Source organism: Amyelois transitella, chromosome 21 (assembly GCF_032362555.1).
Source record: "Amyelois transitella isolate CPQ chromosome 21, ilAmyTran1.1, whole genome shotgun sequence".
Taxonomy (NCBI): domain Eukaryota; kingdom Metazoa; phylum Arthropoda; class Insecta; order Lepidoptera; family Pyralidae; genus Amyelois; species Amyelois transitella.
This window is the reverse complement of record NC_083524.1, coordinates 3,588,989-3,615,889: the sequence shown is the minus strand read 5'-3', so window position 1 is coordinate 3,615,889 and position 26,901 is coordinate 3,588,989. Positions and strand designations below refer to the sequence as shown.

The 26,901-nt window shown below is 34.8% G+C and overlaps 1 protein-coding gene across 1 annotated transcript; it reads right to left on the bottom strand.

Annotated features, from left to right (window-relative positions):
* Positions 1-86: 86 nt before the first annotated feature.
* Positions 87-9,439, bottom strand: LOC106138802 (T-complex protein 11-like protein 1). The gene is made up of 9 exons (XM_013340082.2): positions 9,024-9,439; positions 7,964-8,167; positions 7,453-7,573; positions 6,406-6,612; positions 5,039-5,189; positions 3,900-4,063; positions 2,967-3,145; positions 2,149-2,315; positions 87-1,815 (listed from the first exon to the last, which is right to left on the bottom strand). Exons 1-9 carry the CDS (start codon positions 9,122-9,124, stop codon positions 1,619-1,621), a joined length of 1,491 nt encoding a protein of 496 aa, XP_013195536.2. The 5' UTR covers positions 9,125-9,439; the 3' UTR covers positions 87-1,618.
* Between the last annotated feature and the right edge of the window lie 17,462 nt (positions 9,440-26,901).

Below are 26,901 nucleotides of genomic sequence, written 5' to 3'. Positions count from 1 at the left end.
AAATCGTGTAGGAAAAAACTGCCCAAATTATTTGCAACATTTGACCTGTAAATAACAAATATGTAGCAAATAAAAAAAATTTGAAATAATGTCAGCGAAGAGTTTTTATTAGTGCGCATACACTTGTGATTACATTCACAAAACATATAACAGAATTCATGTTTAGAAAACAATTTTTTTTAATCTATTTTGTAAACCTAATTTAGTAAAATATATTTTTTTGATAAAATACATTCAACAATTTCTCACATTGATTTCTAAAAACGACACACTTAAAAATACCAAATCAATATTATTTTTTTTTATATTGCAGTCTGCTTTTGTTGATTTTTCTTAAAAATAAATCTTATTTATTGCTTCAGGAAAATCAGATTTTTACATTATATGGAATAATGTAAAATTTTTTCAGATGCCGTTCATTTATGCTTTCCTTTCAACTTTTTTTAAAATTCATTAATGTACTTCATATTCCTCAAATGCGTGCTAAGTGCTAACATAAATTTAAATCACAAACCCTTAAATACATAAATGCATATATCTTAAAAAAATATTAGGCTTTATGTTAATTTTGACGTTATATATTTAAAGATATTGATCTTTTAATATATAACCTTTCAAATACAATTTTTAATGGCATTCATTCAGTCATCAAGGAATTGATAAAATTTTACATGTTAACTTTTCGACCGACTCAGGCCAAGCCACCGGAAGTAAGGGTAGGTAATGAGTTTAATACCTTATCTGCTAATTAGTTTTTTTAAAATGTATAACCAGAATGCGTTTGCTTTATGTAGTGTAGTCGGTTAACACATTTAAACTTTTTACTATTGTTCTTATAAGGCGGAATAGTTTCGTTACAATGCATTGTAAATCTCTTAAATTATGTCAACATTGATTTCAAATGTTAAAGTTGTAATTACGAGGAAAAGTGAAAAGATTACATTTAATATTATAGTTAAACAAGTTATAGTTAGTATCAATGAAGTTAGCATAGTTAACCTTTATTAAAATCGATTATAAAAAAAAATATTAAAGTCAAAATAGTCGTCATACGACTATGTCAAGAAAGAGGCGCAAACTGCACTGCACTAAGAATTTAAATTAATTAATTATGTCTTTCACGAATAAGATTATTTTTAAATATAAGTTTGTTAAAACATATTGATAACCCTGAATACTTTTTTACGTTATTGAATGTTAGAGAACGTAAATTGAGAATTGTAAGCTTTCTACAATATGGAATAATATGCGCTGGATCAGTGAAAGGCCTCGATAAAATTTTTGACGCATGTTGTAAATGTTACTGTCCATAATACAGATTAACTATTATTAGATTATTAATTTGAAGAAACTTTTGACAAAGCATGTTTAGCAAATACGCTTTGTCAAAAAGGTTTCTTCAATTATAATTTTTGTTAATAAATTTTATATTTAAAAAATATTAAGTGCTGAAAAATTTGACTGCTCTATAGTTTTGGTTCGTGATTTTCAACACGGGGTCATTGATTTTCTGTTGGCGACTGTACTTTTATCACACAGCTGTTATAAAACCTGATCACCACGAACAAGAGGTTATTCATATGAGGATAAACATAAGAATTCTTAAACTAAACGTCTCTTAACTTCTACTGAGTTCTTCAGCTATTATGTCCATGTAATGACTTGTGAATACGGCCTTATTATGCATGACGTATCGCAGAAGCGTTCCCGAAACGGCTGTCAATTCCCGCGCAAAAGCTGACAATCCCACGGGAATCTGACGGGAGCCGCCCGCGCAGGCTAGTATCATTTTAAGAAACTCAAGTATACGCTGGCCTGGAATTAAAGGAAAACAATTTTAATTTATTAAATTATTTTCATTGTCATGCTTGTTCCTCTTGGGGTAGACAGAGATAAGGGATTTTTTTTCCATTTGCTCGGATGCTATCATTCATCATCACTATAATTTATGAAAAAATTGTATATAGATATACAATTTTTTCATATAGAAACTTTGACTGGCTGAATGCATATGATGCAGATAAGTTTACCTTCTGAATATAGATCATTTAACCGAAGTCAAACAAAGAATACCTACTTTTTTTTTTTATTTCCACAAACAAAAACTAGTTTACATAATGCAAAAAGTACCTATGACTTAATACTTACGCACAATCTGCCGCACCCTATGCTCTGGGTCTCTCAAAGACACGATCTGAGTCCTGATGAGCTCCTTGGTGTCAGCCGTGAGCGGCGCCTGGTTCAGATTCTCCAGCAGCTGCTCCGTCACCGAGATCACCTCCTCGGCAATCGAGGGCAGTATTGCTTTGAGTTCCCTGTCGGTATAAAATGAAAGAAGCTGAACGTGGCTCAATTCAGGCTTTTCAAGATTGTTGGCTCTGTCCGCCCCGCAAGGGATATAGACGTGACCATATGTATGTATGTAAAATGAAAATTGGAGAAAGTTTTTAGCTTTAACGGTCTGCTGGTCAGTGGCGCAGTGGTCTGATTCTCTCCTCTTAACAAATAGGTCCCGGTTTAAGTCACCGGTCAGGTCATGATGGAAAAATAACTTTTTCTGATACAGTATCTTTGAGTTAGTATCTCATAACGCATGTCTTGAACTTACATCTGTGGGTTTGAGATTCGCCTTTGGACATGAACCCGGCGTCCACTTGTTACCACGATCTGGGATTGGAAAAGTTAGACAATCACCAAAAACTTATATAAATATAAATAGGTACTTTATTTTAAAGCTGCTGGAGAAACTAGTACATCACTACATATAAAACAAAGTCGCTATTTTAGTCTGTTTGTCTGTATGCTTAAATCTTTAAAATTACGCAACGGATTTTGATGCGGTTTTTTGTAACAGGTAGAGTGGTTCAGGAGGAAGGTTTTTATGTATAATTTTTTCCGAATTTTGCACCCGTGCGAAGCCGGGGCGGGTCGCTAGTATATAATATAATTTAACTAGTGATACTTACGTGTCATTAGATGTGTTGTCCATGATGATAACGATCTTGTCCTTCAAAGCCTGTTTGTGCTGAGCTGCGGAGGGGTCAGAGCCGCACGAGGGACTCACCAGCATGAGGGACGCCACGCAAATGAGCCGATACACTTGTATGCCTAATTCCGCGAAACGTGGCGCGTCTAGAGTTAATGTCTGGAATTTAAACACACAATCTTTTCAAAAATGTAAATGTGTGTTTGTTTGTCCGTCTTTCACGTAAAAACCACTAAACTAATCTGTATTCAGTTTTAAAACATATAGTGAGGAGTACCTACTGAGGACATAGGGTCCATTTTACGCGATCGAAAGCTAGTAATAATATATTTAAAATACAGATCAGAGAGTAATGAATGTGAATGGAGCAAAAGAAAATATGCAAAAGGAAAGATGTACCTAGTCTCTGGCTACCCCTCCTGGAAATAGGCGTGACTTTATGTAAAATAGGTACAACTACAATTAAGTCTGTTATCTTAGAGAACAAGAAATAATAAAATAAACACAAAATATTTTCATGCATTCTTGAAATTTTGCGTATATTACTTATTAAGAGTTTGGACAAGGACAAAGGTTACCTTTCATCCTGGTAAAAACTAAAGTTCCCGTGGGTTTTGCGAAAAACCTGTATTCTTTTGTAGGTCTACTTATTATAAATACTTAAATTGTGTAGGTGGCGCTTATAACAGTCCTAGATGATCGCGCATGTAAATGGCGCTAAATTCGCGCTGGCTAAGCTTCTGGTAAAGGATAGTGTTTATATTAGTACGTTACATGCGTGTTTAATACCTGTAGTATTAATTTATAGTAAAATTGAACATGAATATTTACAATCAGTTTAAGTATTTATATGTTTTCCAAAAAGAGCGACGACGCAGGTAACTGGGGACCTTACATTAGTTGAAGCACTAACCTCCGGGTATCCATATTTGTCGTCCCACTCTAGCAGTTCCAAGTATGCCTTCGCCAGCGTTTGCGCTGTCACATTCCTGATGATGTTCTGGTCAGTCACAGGTATACTCAGACCGGTTTTGTCTATATGTCTGCGCAACCATGCCTTCGTGTGTTGGAGACCGTCTGTTAGAAATACATACATACATACATATAATCACGTCCACATCCCTTGCGGGGTAGACAGAGCCAACAGTTTTTAAGACTGATAGGCCACGTTCAGCTATTTGGCTTTAAGATAGAATTGAGATTCAAATAGAGACAGGTTGCTAGCCCATCGCCTAAAAAAGAATCCCAAGTTTGTAAGCCTATCCTTTGGTCGCCTTTTACAACCACCATGGGAAAGAGAAGGATCTGTTAAAAATAAATAGAAAATTATGAGAAAATGTTTTACAATTTTGCAACGTAGGTATATTAATATTGTACACATTAGAGTAACAATGTTATATAGCACAAGCTGTGCCCGAGACTTCGTCCGCGCGGAATAGTTATATTGGGCATCATTGAAGCCCTCAAAGATGAATACTTTACCCTGTTTTTTTCACGTATTCCATTATTTCTTTGCTCCTTATAGTTGCAGCGTGATGTTATATAGCCTAAAGCCTTCCTCGATAAATGGTCTATTCAACGCAAAAAGAATTTTTCAATTCGAACCAGTAAGTAGTTTCAGAGATTAGCGCGTTCAAACAAACAAACAAACAATTTAGCTTTAAAGATTTGAAAGTTACAATAATAACCTCTTCTATAACTTAATACTTAACATGTATTATAACATTTAGTATTCACATTACCGATTATTATATAATCTGTACGCACCTTTAAAACATAAAAAGTTTTCTAATTTAACTAAAAAAATACTTTTTTTCTAGCGTGTCAATCATATGTATAATATATACATATATGTATAACCACGTCTTTATACCTTACCCCCGTAAGGTATAAAGACGTGTGTCGACAGTCTCGAAATTTGAAAATGAAATTACCTATCATTAAGCCAAATAGCTGTACGTGGCCTTTCAGTCTTTTCAAGACTGTTGGCTCTGTCTACCCCGTAAGGGATATAGACGTGATGATATGTATGTATGTATGTATGTAAATTACCTTCAGAAACCTTGAGCATTTCGTCGAACTTCGCCCGTTCGTATTGCACGCTCTCCTTCTGAACGTGCGGGCGTATCATCGCGATCAGCGTGTTAGCCAGGTCCAACTTCAACACTTCTAGCGTTTCTAGAATAGCTCGGAATATGTCTACCTGCAATTTAAATACATACATACATATATCCCTTACGGGGTAGACAGAGCCAACAGTCTTGTAAAGACTGATAGGCCACGTTCAGCTGTTTGGCTTTAAGATAGAATTGAGATTCAAATAGTGACAGGTTGCTAGCCCATCGCCTAAAAGAAGAATCTCAAGTATATAAACTTGGGATTCTTCTTTTAGGCCTACCCCTTCTCAATCTCGCGTCATCTTTTACGACATTCATGGGAGAGAGATGGAGTGGTCCTATTCTTTTTTCTATTGGTGCCGGGAACCACACGGCACAATTTAAAAGAAAAATTAATTGTACAACGCTTTGTGTAGGTACAATTTTGCCATGTAAGATGGTCACTAGAGATCGATAATTTCGACGCCTTGGCTACGTTACTACGTTACGTGGTACACAGTAGTTAGGGCCATAGGTTTTTACGTTGAAAGACCCGGGTTTGAATCCCAGAAATACCATATTTTTTTTTGTTTTTGTTTTTACTAGTTTATTACTTTTTACGGTCACTTAGATACTTATTATTAATTAGCAGTTTGTGTATAAATTTAAGAGACAAATTTCTTAACCAACTACTAATGACTATTATTGTTTATTCAAATCACAGCATCGATTAATATGTAACCGTAAACAGTGAGGCCATTTAAAAAGTATACCACCTTCGCTACGTCTACGATACGAAAGTAGTATTGACGGCCTCTGTGGCGCAGCGGCAGTACGCTTGTCTGTGACACAGGAGGTCCCGGGTTCGAATCCCGGCCAGGGAGAGAGGCCATAATGAGAAAAGAACTTTTTCCGATTGGCCAGGGTCTTGGATTATTTATTATAAAATATAGTATCTTTGAGTTAGTATCTCTTAACACAAGCCTCGAACTTACTTCGAGGCTAACTCAATCTGTGTGATTTGTGCCGTATATATTTATTTATTTACTCATCATATTGTGTTCCACTATGCTTAGAAGCCTGCCCCCGTAAGTACCTGTATGGCACTCGTCACGCCATTTTTAACGCGCGAAAAACTATCCCTGTTTCGCTTTTTATTATAACGTGAAAAGGGATAGCGATAGTTTTTCACGCGACAAAAATTGTTGGGATCTACTTTTTCCTGTAGAACGGAACGGTGTCTTAATTTCTAAAGACCATTGGCGAGAGCGATATCTTTTTCGTTGTGATCAACTTGGGTGCTAGAAACTTTATTATACTCACAGTATCAGTCAAAGTGGTGATGTTCTGTATCATCTCATCCCTAGCCGGAGCAGCCAGTTTCGCCATCAGATCTATGACGAATTTAGCGTATTTGTGGAAATCCAAGCTGTTGTTTTCAGCTTGCTGCTTTATGAAGTCTGTGTCCAGCACTTCCTCTATCATCTCTCTGATGCGAGTGTGCCGAGGTAACAGGATGGAGAATAGGCCCTTGGGAGAAAATATTCAAATTCAACATTTTTATTAATTATTATAGGATACTTCGCTTAATAATTGTCAAAACGTTTGGTTTCACAACATTGTTTGACGTCAAATAAATTACTTAAAACTAAGTTTACTGCCGCTTCCAAGGCGTCAGTGCAGAAGAAGCGGTAACAAACTGCACTGCAGCATTTTCATCATCTTCATATATAATTTAAATAAAATAAAAGAATAAGAAAAGAAGATGGTGAATGGTGAAACCAAACCGTTGGGTCTTGGTTGCTCGTGACTTGAAATTTGGCTTGTTGGTTCTTTATGTGGTCTAGGGTTGCAATTAGAAAGGATTTTGCAAACTTCCCGCGGGGATCGGAAACGCGGGTGAAGCCGCGGGCGTCCTTTAATTGCAGAACATGTCAGTTGTAAATATACAATCCTCGTGAAAATAAGCTTCAATGCTGGTTTGGTAGCAAAGAAAAAGAAGTAAATTAAGGCAAACGCCTATAACCATGTTTCTTCCATCAGATGATGGGCTAGAAAAATGTATTTATCTGATATATGGGTCTAAGTAAGCCATTTAGTTAACTTTTTTTCTTTTTTAGTTTAGTTTCTTGCCAATCTCGTGAAAATAAGAAAGTAGTTGAGCTTTTTACTTCTTTTTCCACTTAGCAATTGTATACAATGTTACTTGAATTCTTGTGAACATTTCAAAAATACTTCTTTTAAAACAACCATACTAACATTATATTAAAAGTATTAACTACTTTTAACTTCTTATTTGTCATGTTTCTATTTAAGCCATGATTATTAATGAAGACGGTTTAAAAGATCATGCTTATTAGACCGACATACCTGTTTGACATCTTCGAGTAATACAAGAGCCTGCTTGTACTCCGGTGGATCAGAATTGAGTTGTTCTCGTAAAATGTCGAAGTAAGCCTTGTGCATAGTTTCCTTCACTAACTTCTGGTAACTGAAAGCATTTGATACATACAAATTCTATTTTAGAATCATCACTATGATAATAGAATAGGAACTTAGTTTTTTGTACATGTTTTAGATGGCATTTAAAGGCAGTAAATAAAGTGTAACAACATATTTCAAACTGAAATGTAGGAATCAGACTAAAAACTATATTAAATCTTTTTAGATAAACTAAGTGTAAGTATCATTTACATAACTTGGTAGAAGGTATATAAATTGTCTAAAGCAGACCTTTGAAGACAACAGCTTACAGCTGTTTGGCTATCCAGATCTCTTTGTTGAAAATGCGAATTTAAAAATTTAATTATCCTATGACGCCTGGGAGAAATTTTGTGAATAAGACAAAAGTCATTATTAAGAAGCTGTCAATAAGTTATACCTGTTATCAGGAGGCTCAAAAGGCTCCAGTTTGAAGTCCTGGTCTACTGCAATCTCGTGAGCTAGTGCCATGTTCTGCATGCTGTGAGCAGCTTTCATGATATCCTCCAGAGTGACGAACTTGGGGGGAGACGCCCCGGTTATGGTCGAACCGCGAACTCTGAACTGAATGGGTTCACTGGCGTAGTAACTGCCTCCTCTGGGACTGAAATTGAATTTTTGGATCATCATAGAAAAGTGCTTTTTAAACCTATGCCGTGTCGTGTGGTTCCTTGTATTTTAGAATAGGACCAATGCTCTCCAGAGTGGTGAGGATGCCACTCGGACTAAACACCACGAGGAGGAAGAAGAGGTTGTTAATTTTATCTGCCCCTGACAGTACAGCAGAAACTTCTTGGTGGGGTACATTGTCTTTCAGTCAATTACACTTCCTTTCTCAGACTTATGAGTAATCAAACCATAACAGAAAGGAGTATATATTATGTATTTTCTGATTTAACTAGAAATATTTTTTTTTATCATAGTATATGAATTAACACAAAGATCTACATAATGTTAATAATAGTAAAAAAGTAGGTTAAGGGCATCATTGTCTACTCAATAAATTTCTTGTATTCAACTAGTTCAGTATGTCATTGGTTATTTTAGAATAAAGATTAGCTTTAAATTTAAAGGTGATTATTTTTTTATGAACTTTAACAAAATTTAACCTGTCATTTATCCTCAAAGGTCCTTGACAGTTGGTTTGTGAGTTTAAATGGGATGAGACTTTGCACGTAAAATAGATCAGGTAACAGTGTTTTGGGCAAAGAAGCATCACTTTCCAAAGTCAAAATATAACAATCATTCTTGGTGCCTGCTGCAGCTGACCATGAAAGTAGCAGGCATTGGTAAATAATTAAAAGGTTTATCCATGTTATTAGTTTTGTGACCATTGGCTTTGTCTGCCCCATAAGGAATAAAGTTTATAGATAAAGTTCATGTGTTTTGATAGATAATTAACAATATTTATTATTTTCCTTTGTTACAAACAGTTTTAAATATACAATTTAGTAACGAACCTTGATCCTGTAGGCATTGGTTGGGATGGAGTCATTGTAGTCTTGTCCCCTTTGTCTGCTCTTTGAGATCCTGAACTGCTAGCACCTTCGCGTTCACTCATCTTGAGTAATCAATTCAGACTGATCCAGGTAGAACTTTAATACTTCCTCAACCCATATAAGGCGTAAAATCTCAAGGCACTGCGTCAAAATCCTCAATTCATCTTATTACAATCGCATTGACTCATAACAACTTATAACCTAACTTTTTCAATACAGGAAAGCAAAAAAACAGTCTTGTCGCTTTTTGATGTTAAAACATACGTTAGAATTGTCTCGTTAAAGTTATTCTTATCAAATTTATTACAAATTTCATGTAATATTTTCTGATTTTTATCTTTTGTGTACCAGCTGTTTTGGTTTACTTGTCAATTTAGCTGTCAAAGTCAAAAGTGTCAAAGTCAATATTTTTTCTTCTCTATGGAAAATGAAGTCAGCGCAGGTCATATTAGGTACAGTCTGACGTAAATATCTAAATATCTTCTATTCTCCCTATATTTCACCTTCTGTATAATAGCTTTCTCGATTGCAATCGTCGCTTTGCCATGTTGCTCGCAATTACTGTACGGACTTTCTATAAAGATTACAATTTTATCAATACCTACCAATAATAGAAGAATGTTGTAATGTAGGTACCTTTTAGCAAAATACAAGATGTAAGTATGTAGCTAATGTAGGTAGGTAAGTATAGTCCATTTGTTGTATTTTAAATAAACAATTTTGAAATGTGTTATAATAAAAAAAAAATATTCTTAAAATAAACTACGGTTAAAAGCAAAAATTATTCGTTTCGTCATGTGTTATTTAATTTTGTATCGTCAAATTAATTTATAAAGTGTAGTTTTCAAGAAAAACACATACGACAGATATCAACATTCGTACATACTCTTTCTCATCGTTGCGTACGTATTCCATTCTATATTTGTACTCTCCACCCCTTGTGGTAGTGGCATTTAGGGCCTGGAGTCGGCTTTCCAAAATTTATCTTTCCACTTTGTCGTGCCTTCAGTAATAAAAAACAAAAAAAAAAAACACGACAATATGTACAAAGGTGAGCCATTTCAAGCATAAAATGGAATTTGAGAAAAAGCAATCCGTTGCGTTTGCGTAGGTAAATTAGTTGGCAGTAGTTGTCTGCAGAAGTTAGATTGGCTGCTTCTATCCGCCAGTTCTTTAATTTTTCCCTGGAATTTATTTAGTTTCCTCCGGTGCGTTTGCCTTCAGAAATGAGATTTTTAATGTTTTATTCAGCACTGGTTTCCTGAGGTTAATATACCTAAGATGTTTTTGTAAGGTTTTGTATGTTGTTATTTGTTAGTTATTTTATGTATTTTGCACCGTATTATAACCGTAAGGGAAAAAGTGTGTTTATTTTTAAATAACCACCTCTTTATAGCCCAAACAGAAAACACCGTTTACTTCCTTTTCTGTGGGAATTCCGGCAAATCCTTTCATATTACCCCCTCAAAACTTAAGAATAAGGCATTTTACTTATACGCTAAATTAAAAAAATATCTTATCCAGGTGATTTGGGCATTGGTCAGTTGTCTCCTATTAAACATTAAAAAAGAAAAAGGCAGAAAGATTAGGTAAAGAATCAGCGTAGTTACCTAATCATTAATTAGTTATGCATTTTATTTTACACGATATTTTATACGAAATTACAAAATGTCTATTTGTACACACACTAGGTACTTATTATAAAGTTTACAGCTGAAATCGTATTTTCCTTATAATTTTACTAAGTGGAAATCCCCGCGTGAGCATAATATAGTAACTAGAGTATAATATACTCTAGTTAGTGAAAGGCTAATTATTAATTGTATAAGTATATTATACTTATACAATTAATAATTAGCCTTTCACACGTGTGAAATCGTGGTTAAAAGATATCTAGCTAGTAACAACAAAATTTGCTCCACAAAATTTTCACTCAGGTCGGTAATTATTAAAACACAAATAGTTGAGCATAACGGCGTGCTTTGAAGCAGCCAATTTCCAGGTCTCGACTCGGAACAGTTCTAAGGTAAACAAGCGGTCCCATTAAACATTTTAAAAGTCTCGCATAGTTTAAATTAAAAACTTGCCGCGCGAAAAATATAGAAGTCCTGTGTATTTTAGTTGGTTTAACTTTTTTGTAATAACTAGAGTACGCTCGTCAACTTAAAGCGAAAAACCCTTAAATAACCCTTCTAAGGAAATCCTCCCACCGCTCTAGACCCCATAAATAACGTTGCGTTGATATGTTAGTCAATCAGTCAGTCAGTGTCCTCTTTTATTTCTTAAGGAGTAAAAATCTGAATATCATTCAAAGGCCTTGTAGTAGGTCTACAAAAAAACTGAAGAATAGGTATTTTGAAGGTTAGGACGCATACTACATTTTACTTTTTTACTACTACATTTTATGTGTCAAGACAAATAAAGTTGATTTTATATAAGTACCTGGTGAAATAACATGTCAAAGTTTTAACGTAAGGCTGCCTCATGCCTTATACCAACACTCCAAGGCACTTATATGCACCATCATCAAGTAGTTCCAGCACGTCTGTGTAATATCTGCCCTAATTTACTGCCATTCGGCAGAAGGGTGATTAGAAATTTAGATCAGTGGCGACAAAAACTATCTTTACGAGACGCGAGCACGCCTTTGGCATAGAAATTACTACGTTCAGTTTCAAGAAATATGTCTTACTGAAATTAACGGGCTTTAAAGGCGCCATCTGGCGATCGTTACTTTAACTATACGTAGTATGTGGATGTGACGCTATATATTTTAGAAATTACCTACTATCTGTGCCCGCGACTTCGTCCGCGTGGAATAGTTATTTTGGGCATCATTGAAGCCCTCAAGGATGTATAATATCCCCGTCTTTTTCACATTTTCCATTATTTCTTCGGTCCTAATAGTTGCAGAGTGATGTTATATAGCTTAAAGCCTTTCTTGATAAATGGTCTATTCAACACAAAAAAAAAACCAATTCGAACCAGTAGTTTCTGAGATTAGCGCGTTCAAATAAACAAACTCTCCAGCTATATAATATTAGTATAGATTAAATGGTATTGATAGTTGATAGACTAAAATCTTGAATTGGGTTTCATGCTGAAATCGAATAAAAAGCATTAGAACGAGAGAATGAGCCAAGATGAATAATATAAAAAATACTTAGGTATATGACGGTCAATCAGGGAAGAAAATACTTAACCTCAATGTGGCCTCATTAATAAAGGTTAATTCGCAAAATTAGTTACAAATCTTTATAAAAATATTTTCATAAAATTCAGCGATGTGTGTGTTGTGGGATGTTCCTAGCCCATTACCTAAAATATATTTTCTTAGGCTGGTCAATATTAATTCATTGAAACACTTGAATCGCTTTGTAGCATTACTTTAAAATAAAGGCAATGCTTACACTAAGTAGTTTCAAGTTGAAGTTGCACAAGTTAAGCCCATTGCGAAGCTTCGCGAAGCTCCGTTTCATTTTTAATGAAAATCGCGTCTAACTTTACACAGAGTTCTGTTCAAACGGTTTGTAGTAACGTTTCAATTAATATTAGTCTAGTCAACATCTTTAAAGAAGTATGCAGGGATCGTGGAAAGTGGAAAGGTGTATTTACCACTCGTTACTCTGCTTACCACTTCGGGAATGAAGCATGATCTTATGTAACAGTTATAATTTCACATCAGCGGATCTAAAAGGGCCAGTTCGTATGAATCGCATATCAAAACGATAGAGGAAGACCAAGAATAAAATATTTTAATCAAATAAAAAAAATAACGTGAAATGAATGGAGGATGCTCACTTAACTCCATCGCAAGAGTTAGCTCATAAATATTAGCAGATGATGAAAAATTGCAAAATGTAGGATGTCCACATAGGTGGGTTAGTGGAGTTCATACTCGAAATAAATATAATTTACAAACAATAAATCATACGTTTTGACAGTATTTTTTAGTGAAAATGCGATTTTCAAAAAATTACTCTTTAAATAGCAGAACCCGAAACCTTGCATTAAGAGTGTTATGAGATAATGTACCTATGCAAACCATTTACTACGAATTAATTTACTTAATACAAGCATAATACGCATTGTTCATTGTATACAATACACAACCAATGTTAGTTCGTACCTATAACAATAACTCACGCGCCTGACCTATCTCTGGCTATCCATTAGCTAAATACTAGCGATATAAATCTATGTCTTATTTGATCAATGTCCCCGAGTATACTACCTATTTGTTTTTATGACATTTTGGTATCAATTTAAAATGGCTTTATAATATACTTGTAGGATGACGATAGACGAAAGTTCAGAAATATAATTTCCTCTTCATAAATAAGGTGCATTTAGTATACAAAGAGGATAGACATGATAAAATGAAAAGCACTATATTTTAGGCAAACAAATAGGTATGTAAAAATATTTTACAATAAAAATTCGAAGTTTTTTGCTAACACGTCATGACAACCGTTTTGTCATAGAAATTAAATTATACTGCAAATGAGGTAGAGCGAGAGAATGATAAATACCGTAAAACTACTAAGTTCAGTTAGAATTTATTTGTTAAAATTTACCTCTTTGTAAAACACATTTATATGAACGAACATAAAAAAAACTAAGCGGAATTTTTTTTAATGTTAGATTTTTCTCTTGGCACACGAAATAATAAAGAGCTACTTACATTTCCATTTTCACGTAGTACCATTTTCAATTCAAATGTTACTTAACCATGGAAAAGAGATAGAGTGGTAAAGTGCAAGGAACCACACGGAGATTTGCACAAATTTTTGAAATATTTTCTCAAAGCAAGAATTCTACAAGAAAAAAAACTAATAAATTTGAAATCGCAGGTTGCAGGACAATATTTGGAAATGTTCGCGCCAATACATAGATAATGTTGGCAATACCAGACAGCCTGACGCTCCGATCTAGGCAAACGAAGCATATTGCAGGAGAATATTGAATTGTAAATGAACAGCTGATATTTAATTCTATTTCAAAATGTATGCATAAAATTTAGCCGTGTGGTTCCGGGAAACAATAAAAAAGAATAGGACCACTCCATTTCGTGTTCGTGGATGTCGTATAAGGCGATTAAGGAATAGGCTTATAAACTTGAGATTCTTCTTTTAGGCGATGGACTAGCAACCTGGCACTATTTGAATCTCAAGTCTATTATTAAGCCAAACAAACATGACCCATCAGTCTTTTCAAGTCTGTCTACTCCACAAGGGATATAGACTGTCTACTCCACAAGGGATATAGACGTGATTGTAAGTATGCATGTCTGTATGTATAACATTAAGTGGATTTCATACATGACATTGCCGTAATTGTTTAGAAACTTTTTATTATTTTCATTAATTCATTTTTTGCTGAATTCATTTTCTTTCAAAATATCATTTAAAAGTAATGAAATCAATTCATCAAATGCATTATTAAATAAATAAAAAAAAATACTGCAATATCAACTGACGTAACAAAACTTTGAAATGTTTCTTCTTCTACCAAATGCCGAACTTTATAACAAGATATTTTATTTCTAAAACACCATCGTAAAAGTCGAATTAGGTATGCTAGTGGCGGGCACCTCACAATTTTTCCTCATGAAACATAAATTCCCGTTATAACTTTGAGTGATCTAAGTGAGGTTATACCTAATTTTATGAAGAAAGTTTTACTGTGCAATGTGCTTACTTGGGTACTTAGTGAACCCAATTTTATCGACCTTTAGGTTGTTCTGCTGCGAATATGGTATTTATTATTAGTTACCAAATAATAAATATTCAAACAATATTTATTATTTGGTAACTATGTTTCTCCATTCGTAACCAGTGATTTAGTTTTCATTTACAATTTTTTCATCCTATCCTGTACTGTTAATTTAGAAATATTCGTTTAAACATAAATACTAGCTTTTACGCGCTGCTTCGCCTGTTCGATGCGCGCGCCATTCTATAAAGATATAATAAAATTTGCAAGCAATAAGATTAAAAAGCAGATATCGCAAGATTTAGCGCTGCTTTATTTTTTACCAGATTTTTTATTATATTTACGCATTTTCAAGAAGATTCATTCAGTAGATTATACGTGAAGATGAAAAGAAACAAACAAAAAAAAATTACGCCCGTGTTACTCCCATATTTTTACTAAAATCATTTTAAGATTGTAGGCTCTGTCTACCTCGCAAGAAATAAAAGTAGACGTAATTATAATGTATGTTTAATATCTAAAATCTGGAACTACTGATGCAGTAGGTACTCTGATGGTCCGACTAAACTACAGGAAATATAGAAATGCCACATCGAACGAAGTCATGGGCATAGATTAGATGTAAAAATTATTTATCTGATAGTATACTAATATGAACCGCAACAATGTCGGCCCAGTGCGTTAATATAGTATACTTATTAGGGTTCCTCGATGGGGTTATCATAACTCGTGATTTGGCCCCGGTAATGGGGATTGTTCAGTGTTTGTGATATATGAGGTAACAAACCGACAGAACAGGTCAGAGGTCATTATGTTTTATGAGTTAGAAACTAGCATCGATTGAATGGTTTTACCAAATGTTATTTAGTTACGGGTCATTATAAAAACATAGAATATCATGGTCCCTTATGTACATGGCGATTGTAAAAGTAAGTCAAATTTAATTGACCAACATTTACATTAGTTACATACAAACATATAATCACGTTTATATCCCTTGCGGCGTAGTCTTTAAAAATGCTAAATAGGCCACGTTCAGTTGTTTTGGCAAAATTATAGAAATGAGATTCAAATAGTGACATTGGCTAGCCCATCGCCTACAGGAGGAATCCCAAGTTTATTAACCTTAGTCACCTTTTACTATATCTATCTAAAGAGATGGAAGGCTCTAAGATGAAACTTATTGACAAGACTGTTGGCTCTGTCTACTCCGTAAGGGATAAGAAGTGATTATGTATGTATAATCCAAAAGACTGCGATCGATCGCGAACAACTGTCGTGCGACAATCTGATTATACAGCGATTTGCATCCCACAGATCCGTAGCCATGTCAAAACATTCAGTACCGGGGTTAAGACGGAAACTCTTTGCATTTTTTATCTGTGGTACTTTCCCGCCAAAGGAAATAAACCGTTTGTGATTCTGATGTTCTCTGAATTGTTTTTTTTTATATTAATGATATAGGACATAGCAATATAATGACACTTACTAAACCTATTATTAGACCCGACCTAAAAATATTCAATAATTTGTGTCAGGTGTCAAAAAGGTGGCGTTTTGTTTTTACGCTATTTTCGCAACGACAACGGCAACTTCTGGACAATTTTTTTTGATGATTTTGAAATATTTTTTTATGTACAATAGATATCTATCTATAGGAAAAACATATAAGCTGGGTGTAATTCATTTTGGAAACTATAGAATTTGATGTGTCATCACGATATACTAGAATAACGTTTTCGAAGGACATACAGACTTTTATAATAGTTATTCATATTATGAAGTATTTTAAATAGGTATATGGAACTATTTGGTAGCGTGAACTTTGGTACCAAAAAGAATGAAGCGAAAGATCGTCTACAAAGTTCCAATATTTCCTTCTAAAATCTGATGCAACACCTAATAGAAACGCCCTATTTCTACCACAAGATATAAAAGTTCACCACTAATAGAGGCAGGTTTAAGTCGCGGAATCCTCTTGGCGGTTCTTCGGCGATTTAAAAAATAAAATGTTTAAAAAATTCAGAAAGTTGAGCGAGGGATCCGAGGCGGCACCAACTTGGAGAGGCTTAGTTGAGTGCTTGGCGCGTTTGGAACACTCAACTTTATTCAATAGCCTTCACGCTATTAGGTATTTACCACTAACTGTAGATATTTAAATTATTACTAAAGTAAACACGCACTTATGCACCTATGTAAAAATAAAAATACCAGTAGATTTAATCAATTCCGCGGGAATTTCGAGAAATACTCACTCAGTGGACCCTAGACCACGTCGTCCGTATTCGTATCCGTAGATGTGGTGTCGGTCAATCAGTCAGTCAGGTTCCTCTTTTACATCTTCTTCTTCCTTTGCGTTCTATCCTCCAGTGACATCGTCACCCCTGAGGTGCCTGGGGTGCGCCTTTTCACCATTAATCCAGGATCGGGTGAGTCAGGTTTTAAAACGAAGCAACTCCTCCCATCTGACATCTGCAAACTTTGCTTGGGATTTTTGTTACACATATTACACATGAGTTCCCTGAATGTGCAGGTTTCCTCACTATGTTTCCCTCACCAGGTTCAGGTTCCTCCTTTATATATTTTATAAAGAGTGAACGAAAAGAAAATTATTAATAGTGTGATTTCACCTGGAAAGGGATTGATGATTATGGAGCTACTTACAAAAGTTAGCCCTGTCAGTAATGATACAAATACAAATTTTCACTTGTAATATAAAATCTTTCGCATGGCCTGAAATCTGTTCAGCATCACGACACACGTCTCTAATAGCTTCGGCAACGACCATCGATCAGCGAAGTAAAACTTGTCGGATTGCAGTGATCACTCAATCCGCTATTACACAGACTATCAGTCAATCAGTGTGTGTGTCCATTGTTTTGTACGTCACGAGAAACTATAAAAATAGGTAGTACGAGTAAGAGATTACCAATTAAAGGTATTAGACTTCTAAACTTGGCATTCTTCATTTATGCGATGAGCTAGCAATTTAGCACTATCTCTGAATCGTTATTCCATCAATTACCAAGCAGCTTAAAACATGAACGCTTCTGTCAAGTAGTGAAAGCCAAAATTCAGATTATCCTAAAGAAAAAATAACGCAACATATGATATAAAAATTCTACCACACATTTAAGTTTTTTTTTTATTTAATCTATTGGCTATTTGGTGAAGTATTAGATGAAGTTTATTGGTGTCACATATAATTCTGTAAATTATTAAATCAATGAAATAAATATCTGTCTCTTCAATTTATGTACTTTTTCACATGTCTTTGTTTAGCACAGTATTACAAATTAAATGAACAGATACATACTCGTTCGATGACATTTTCAGTCGTAGCAGGAAACGCAGCAAAACAAATTACAAACGAAAACCATGTTCCCTACAATTACAACGCACAATCAATCATACATACGTCTTCTTTCACATGCACGTTGCAGACAAAAGCGGCTATACATCACTGATGACAATGGGAACGTGGTAGAAAGAGATGAAGATAGATGGAGCGGAGAGCAGACGCGTGGTCACCCTGTCCGCACGCTGTTAGTTCGTTGATCGATGTCTTCTTTGTTATGGGCTCCTGGTACTTGATAACTAATTTCAGGCTAAAGATTACTAAATTATCTCCGCTAAAAAGATAAACTATAACTATACAAAGATTCGGAATTAAAAAAAAAGTCATATATACTTATTAATTTCTTTTCGAGACTGATGGCACTGTCTACTCCCTAAGGCTTAAAGATTAAATTATATTTATGTATACCTATAGAAATAGATAAAAAGATCATTATGCAACCTCCTTTTATTTGTGGTAGTCATCAATACTAAAACGGGCCACAGTATTGACACTAAATAGGTATATTGAATGACGGCTACGTAATTACTATTGGAATTGATGTTGTTTTAGAGCGGAATTATTAATAGGAAGGTACATAATAACACTAACGTAGCTTTAGTGATCGATTTTTCTCTTCTTTTTACCAGCTTCCAACTTAGATTAAGCCCGGGTAAAGCAAAAAATGCCGTTAATTTACCCTTTCACTATTTTAATCTCAATTCGGTTATAAAGCGATACAGCTGAACATAGCCTTTAGTCTTCTCGAGACTGTTGGCTCTATCTACCCCGCAAGGGATATAGACGTGACTATATGTATGTAATTTACGTGTGTATGTAGTAAGGACGTCTTCGTTAGATGAAATAGGTAGATATATGTCCCACATTGCTGATTGAGAAAGTTCTTTAAAGGTTTGCTGTACAAACCTATTAATCAAATACTACTCGTATAACCCAAAAATCAGATTATCCTGAAGAAAAAACGCAAAATATGAAATAAAAATTATAACACACATTTAAGTTTTTTTTATTTAATCTATTGGCTATTTGGTGGAGTATTAGATGAAGTTTATACTATACCTTTGCACAGAGGAACATACCCACTAATACAAGTGGCTGGTTGGTGTATGAAACAGGCCGCGTGTATAGCATCATCAAAATATGCAATATCGCGAGCGCACTGTCGGGTATCCACGTTATTTCAGAGTTATATTCAGCTACAAGCCGTTAATAAGCTTTACGACACGATTCTCAACACTTTCGGGTACTATCTGCTGTGGAATTAAATTAGATAGATAGTTGAGTTGTTTCAGATAGTCTTTGTAGATAGCCAGAAATTAAAGAATTTTGAGGGGCACGTTCTTTTCTTGTTAGTTTAGTTATTTTTTTCTTTTCCAGAAGGTACGATAGATTCTTGAGCCTTTTGTATAGGGTCCTGTACACGTTGAACAACGCATAGGGCCAATGTGTAGAGGTCTATTTTGCCGTTTGTGTACCTAAGCGAGCGTTGGCTGCCAAACCATGAGTCTCGCGATACACGGAGTCACTACTAGTATCGGACAAGTTGGAACATTTTTACACATGCAATTGTTTTTTTTTTCGTAACTTTATTTCCTAGTGATCAAGTTACCAGTTTCTTTAATAGCTTTGATCGCTTAGTAAGTCGAGAATACACTAAGATGCCATAGATAGAGAGGGAACGAAATCTTAACATACCTACGTAGGTATGTAATAATTGTCTACAAAATAAATCAGTTTCGGTCGAATCTCATATTGTAAAAGTCCTCAAAATGCGGAGTATTCCCACGTTATAATTTTCTCACATAGTTCCCGGCAATATTGCCAACTATTTAACGTTGCGTCGTGGTAATTGATTTACGTCGGCTCATGGGGATGGGTGCGAGTCCGGACTCAGATTTAGTTTTCATTTTCATGATGGCCCGCAAATGGATATTGAGTGGAGTTATTTAGATATAAGTAAGTGACAAAATCTATGAACATAAAACAAAAAAAAGGGCTTATAAACTTGGAATTCTTCTTGTAGACGGACTAGCAACCTGTCACTTTATATGAATCTCAGTTCTATCAGTAAGCCAAACAGCTGAATGTGGCTTATCAGTATTTTCCAGTCTGTTGGGACTGTCTATCCTGCAAGGGATATAGACGTGATTATATGTATGTATAACAAATTGTAACTAGCTATAGCACACGGATAGATATTTAAACAAGAGGGATCTTTAAACAACTAATAGACTGATGTGGTTAACAGTTCTATAGTGGAAGTCCTAACTTAAAATCTGATATAGGTGTCATCTTGATAAGCCGCCTAGAACCCGACATATTGACATAATAGCCGATTACGCGTGCGATCGAAAATAAATCCCAAAATTTCAAATGTGATGCAATAGTGCCGTGTGGTTCCCGGCACCATTACAAAAAAGAATAGGACCACTCCATCTCTTTCCCATGGATGTCGTAAAAGGCGACCAAGGGATAGATTTATAAACTTAGGATTCCTCTTTTAGGCGATGGGCTAGCAACCTGTCACTATTTGAATCTCAGTTCTATCATTAAGCCAAATAGCTGAACGTGGCCATTCAGTCTTTTCAAGACTGTTGGCTCTGTCTACCCCGCAAGGGATATAGACGTGACCATATGTCCTATGTATGATGTAAATCATGGCGTTGATTAGTTCGTAGGGCAAATTAGGTAGAATCTGAAAAGTAATTTAGATTATTTAAAAACTTTCTTGGGCCTACAAATACTGAACTTGACACAAAAAGTAAATTCTACCGGTCAACCTTTATAAAACGGTCACATTAATCATACATCAGGTAGAAATTTGTTTTGTTTTGTGCATGATAAAGATAAGAACCTTATACTCGAGAAATAATAATACTACTCTGTCAAGAAAGTAGCAGGAAAAGATCAATAATACACAAACTGTTTGTTATTCATCCAAATTTATTTTATCACCTTCAAAATATGCTCTTTTAGAAACGATACACTTACGCCAACGAATAATCCAATAATCAAAACATTTTTTAAACGCTGTTTCCGGAATTGAGGTCAGTTCTCGCCGCGAATTCTCTTTTATGTCTTCTACCGATTGAAAACGGGTGCCACGAAGTGGTAATTTGAGTTTAGGAAAAAGAAAAAAGTCGGCTGGAGCCATATCTGGTGAACATGGTGGTTGCTTGATGGTATTTGTTGAGTGTTTGGTTAAAAATTCGTTCACAATGATGGCCTTGTGCGAATGTGCATTATCATGGTGCAAAATCCAAGAATTTTCTTTCCACAAATCTGGCCTTTTTCGTCGGATTTGCTCTCTTAAACGCCGCATAACACTCAAATAATATTCCTTATTTACCGTTTGACCTTCCGGCAAGAATTCCGAGTGCACAACACCGCGATAGTCAAAGAAAACAGTCAACATGACTTTGACTTTTGAACGACTTTGGCGTGGTTTTTTCGGTTTCGGTTCAGTTGGAAGGCGCCACTCCGAAGCTTGTTGACTAGTTTGCATGTCAAACTCGTAAACCCACGTCTCGTCACCAGTAACAATGCGTTTCATGAATGTTGGGTCGGAATTGACTCGTTCTAGCATGTCCTCAGCGACTCTCATGCGATTGAGTTTTGAAAAAAATTCAGGTCTTTTGGGACTAGCCGAGCGGCAACATGTTTCATACCCAAATTATTAGTTAAAATGGTACGGATCGACTCGTGAGATACAGAAAGTTCGGTGGCTATCTCTCTCAAAGTTGAATGAGGATTTTCAGTTACTATTTCCTTCACTTTTGCAATGTTAACTTCAGTTGCAGACGTTGATGGCCTACCAGAGCGAGGCAAATCTTCCATCACATCTCGACCGCTTTTGAACGCTTTGTACCACTCATAAGCACGAGTTTTTGATAAAGTCGATTCACCGTAAGCCTTCTGTAACATTTTCAGTGACTCCGAACACGATATTCCATTGGCAATGCAAAATTTAAGACAAACTCTTTGTTCGATGTTTTTATCCATTATGAAATTAGCAATACACACTAGATATGATATAACTAAAAATAGCACTGTATTTAATGTAAACAACAGATGCAACTCAAACTCCGCGCCAAAATGGAAAACAGTTGTGCCAATCTAACAACAACAAAAAAAACAAAAATTTGAATTTGGAACCATAAATAAATAATCCATTCCCGATACTTTTCTGACTGAATGTATGTTTGTCTTTGCTAACGTCTAACTGGGTATATGTTACTGCACACAAGAAACTTAGCTGAGTGTCCCCAAAACGTTACAGCTATGATAAATGATGCACTTAAGTCGGTCGGACTATGTTACCAAATTAATTATAGTGCCAACCAAGTTTACGATTGCATGCAAATAATTAGATGCATACCTAACATTTGTGCTAAAGTAATTTAAGAAGATAAATAAGGGTCCCGCCGTCTATTTCTTGGCAAGAGGTAAAGTAAAAAAATCATAAATATAATAGAAATTTTAAAACTATTGAATCTCTAATTTTCAAAAAGAATTGTTCCAAGTTATTTTCACGTGGGAATGAATTATATATAACACATTTGTGCAAGATTAAAAAATAACATGTTAGTATTTCTAAATCATATCCATATAAATATTACAAATGCATGTACATATGTTTCTTTTTTGTGTTTAATAAATAAACATAGACTTCTTTTTTCTTAACGGTAGAAGAATCCCGGAAAAAACTACAATAAAATGTCGAAAAATCTGTTCAATCCATATCTCCAAACTAGACAGTCAGAACTTAATAAAATATTCTAACATAGCAATATTGGAGATGGCGACAAAAAGCGTCGTACCTATGAGCAAATGTATTCAAGGGAGCCATTCGAGGCTGTGTCCTACGCATGTGTCACGTTGGTGGCGCCCAGGGGACCGGCGGAGACAGGCAAAAACTGAATATTGCAGATATGTGCGCATTATTGGTGTGCGTTTTCGTTTGTATAAGTTATAGTCGAAATTATAGTTATGAGAAGAAAATATTATTGAATTTTTTTTTTAATAATAAATCGAAAATTTATCATGTGTTAAAAAGTCAAGTGTGCACACATCGTGCGTGGATAAAAAAAAGTGGAAAGTTCTACTCTCTTCCAAGACCTTTAAAAGATCCAAAAACTCTATATCGATAAGAACTATAATTATATAAAGTTTAATATATAAATATTATATTAAGTTAAGTGCCTTGTAAAAGGCGCTTATAAAACTGTATATTTGTATAAATTTGCATTTTAATTTTCCGCCATGGTTCAGCCAGGAATGATGACACAAGCTTTGCAGTCAACAGTTGAGTCGACCGATTCAATTGTAAATAAGATTAAAGAAAGAGCGAGGAAGTGAAGTAAATAATAAAATAAAAAAAATATTATTAAATCATATCTATATAAGTGAATTTGAGTAAATTTTATAACCTTAACCATCGTATTTCCCATAACACGCAAACAGAGTTGCGGGCAACAGTTTCAAAATAAACTGCCTTAGATTTACTCTTATTTCGTAAAGAGGTTACCTATACTCATATATGTTGGAAAACGTGATTTAATCTGATTAGAAGAAAGTGAGATTGCCTTGCGTTTTACAACCAATTCGGAATGTAAGTTGTGAATATTTTACAAATTGTCGTAACTCGGAGTACAATGGCCACAGTCCCGAGTGCCTTCTACATAATGGATAAAGGCTCCAATAAAAGGATTTTTTCCTACTTCATATAGTATTCGATCCTTTCTTACGTAAATAGTATTTGAATGGGTGATAGCAGTCATTATAATTCGTATCGACCTTATAAAAGTATATAGGAATGTATGATTTCTGCATTAAATTTGCATTAGTTTTAAATTTATTCGTTAAATGTTTTTATGTAAAGTTTATGAATAATGATAATTATGTTTGATTAGATACTACACGATTTACCTAAAATTTTAACTTGTAAAATAAAATTTAATTAAATCTGTCATGTTTGGCGTTTCGGTGAAAGGCTAGGTCAAGAGTTCCCGAAACCGATGATATGATATGTAAATATTGATAATAGAGTATGCAGGGATCGTGGCAACTCATGTAATCTTTGCCCACCCACTTGGGAAAATGGTGATATTGACAATATCATACTCACAAAAATTTAACTACAATGCAATGACTTTTTTTCTGACCGTATAAAGAGAGTACGACACAAAACGTCGTCACTAGGCAATGAGTTCAGTACAGACAGACAGACAACTGATCTGAAATGCAAACCGCGAGCCAAAGAATCTCATTAGCGAGCCCCCGCTTTGCGCGGCCTTATTCTGGTATCTGTATATACAGGTGAATATATTATTTCTTGGAACATGACCTATTAGAATACTACCTACTTTTTTGAATTTTTAGGTAGGTTAGTATTATTCTATTAAGCTGAACGATGCCTTTCAGTCTTTGCTAGACTACCTCGTAAGGGATAAAGACGTGATTATTCTCATGGTACAATAAAGTGTTTTATCTGCCTGGATAATCAAAGTAATATATGTGTCGTGTGATTCCCGGGACTTTAGAACAGGACCACACATTTCTTTCATATAGATGTCGTAAAAGGATACTAAAGGGGGCACTTCATCTTTCATCTTGTGCAGGTTTTTCCATGATCAATAATGGGTTAGATTCCCCTGCAAATTTTGACAAAAACCTGACTAACCCAATGTAGGATGATGGTGAAATGGCACACATCGGGCTCTTTTCCAGAGAGGTGGCCATGTATCCAAAGTAATTCATGTAAATACGAGTACAAACTCAAATGAAAGTAAATAAGAACTTAGTACTACGACTGTGTTACCAAAATACTGTCACATTGTCATTTATTTAAGACGATTTGTCATGCAACCATGTATACGTAATACGCTAATAACGATAAAAATTTTGATAATGCAATTACAAAACTGTGTATAAAAAGAAATAAAATAAGTTTAAATCAAATAAAATTAAAACCATTACAATAAAATTAAAGTATAATGCAGGTTACAGAATAGACCCGGGGGCACAGTAAGACATCGTCTACCATTGGAAAATCACCGCCGCCTTCTGAATACTGAGCGAGGCGCGGTATCACCACATCTGTAGCATACAATAATGTTATTACAGATAAGAAATTGGTAACTGTTTTATTATTCATTATAAAAGCTCGATTAAAATATGAAACAGTTCTGTTCCTTGAAGTGGATGATAGCCTCAAGGGGATTAAGTGCTTAGGTAGCTTGTAGCTTTTTGACAAAAACTAACATGTTAGATATACTCGTAACTTAAATTTATTTTATTGAAATCTGAAATGACGTGAGAAGTGACTGCGAAGGCCTATTTTCTGAATAAAATATTATTTTTGATTCTTGTATATGTATTATAACTTCGTGATCTTGGCCTACATTACTTCTCCATATGGGTTCCTGTGGATATTGCGGGAAACGATGCTATTTTTAGTTAGTAATTTATCGCTAAAGTGTTATAGGTTTCCGCCAAGACTCGATTGCTTTCAAAGTGCTTCCTAAGATCGGGGTTTGATTTCGATTCAAGTCAAGATATATGTAGAATAGTAGCTTTCACCCGCAGTTTCGCTCATATAAAAGAATACAGGTTCTTCGTAAATTCCACGGAAAATATATCGGATTGAAAAGTAGGTACCTACCCTTTGTTCCTCATAACCAACTTACACTTGGCTGGTTATCGCAGTGGCAGTATTTAAATAAGCGAGTTATATGTCTGTCTACTGGCTACTTTGTGTCGTATTAAATCTCAAACAAACACGATAATAGAATGTGCAGGTACTTCCCAGTTTCCTGTTTAGAAAATCGTATTGTTATTAGATTAGATTATTTTCTTGAATAGAAAATGTTCTTTTGATATTTCACGGTTATGATTCTTTAGAATAGGTATCTCCACTTTATCTGATATTTTTAATAATAAGAAGTTTTTATTGTTATTTAATATAAATTAACAGATATATAGGTTCAGACTGATTATCTGTATTCCTAGTTCCACAAGAAATTATCTTTAATTTAAGACATGTTAATATTAAAAGTAGTTATTTTTTTAATATAATATAAAGTGAACCTAGGAAAGCAAACCGGGAAAATATTGTTTAATTTTTTTTTATTGACAATCTATAATATACCGGATTTTTCTTTTGCCAGAGCTTTTGCTGCTATGAAGTTATTGTGAAAATGATTTATCTGACTTGTATTGTGGGCACATTTGTACATTTACGGACGCAAACATATTCAAAAGTCGGGGTCCCACACGAGTCGACAAAAAAATCACAAAAAATGAATAACGTCCATCAAATTTCGCGTAACAACAGTAATCGTGTTCTTTCAATGGACAATTTCGTCCGCTGGACCCACATCACGTCACAATGAGATCTCGCGACGCCATTTTGAAAAATGTAGGTACCGAATCGCGGGAATCGCCGACAAATCAAATTATTTTCTTTTCTATCTGCCTATTCAATTTGAAAAAGGAATTTGGGTTTTCGGCCGGTTGTAAGTTGATTTTTGATGTTATTAAAAAAGAAAGAGCGCCAATGCAGAACTCTTTGTACGCATTTGAAAATAGATGAAAGTTTATTTTTTACTACATTCAATACGACCCTCCTCTCATCCTTACTGTAGAAAAGGAAAATGTCACGGTTTTTATTATCAACCAAAGAACACTTTTTGTGATGGGAGCAGAGTCTGTCCGTAAGTTCAGACGTCCTAAATGATTAAGTAAAGTGAAATAGCATATAGGAAT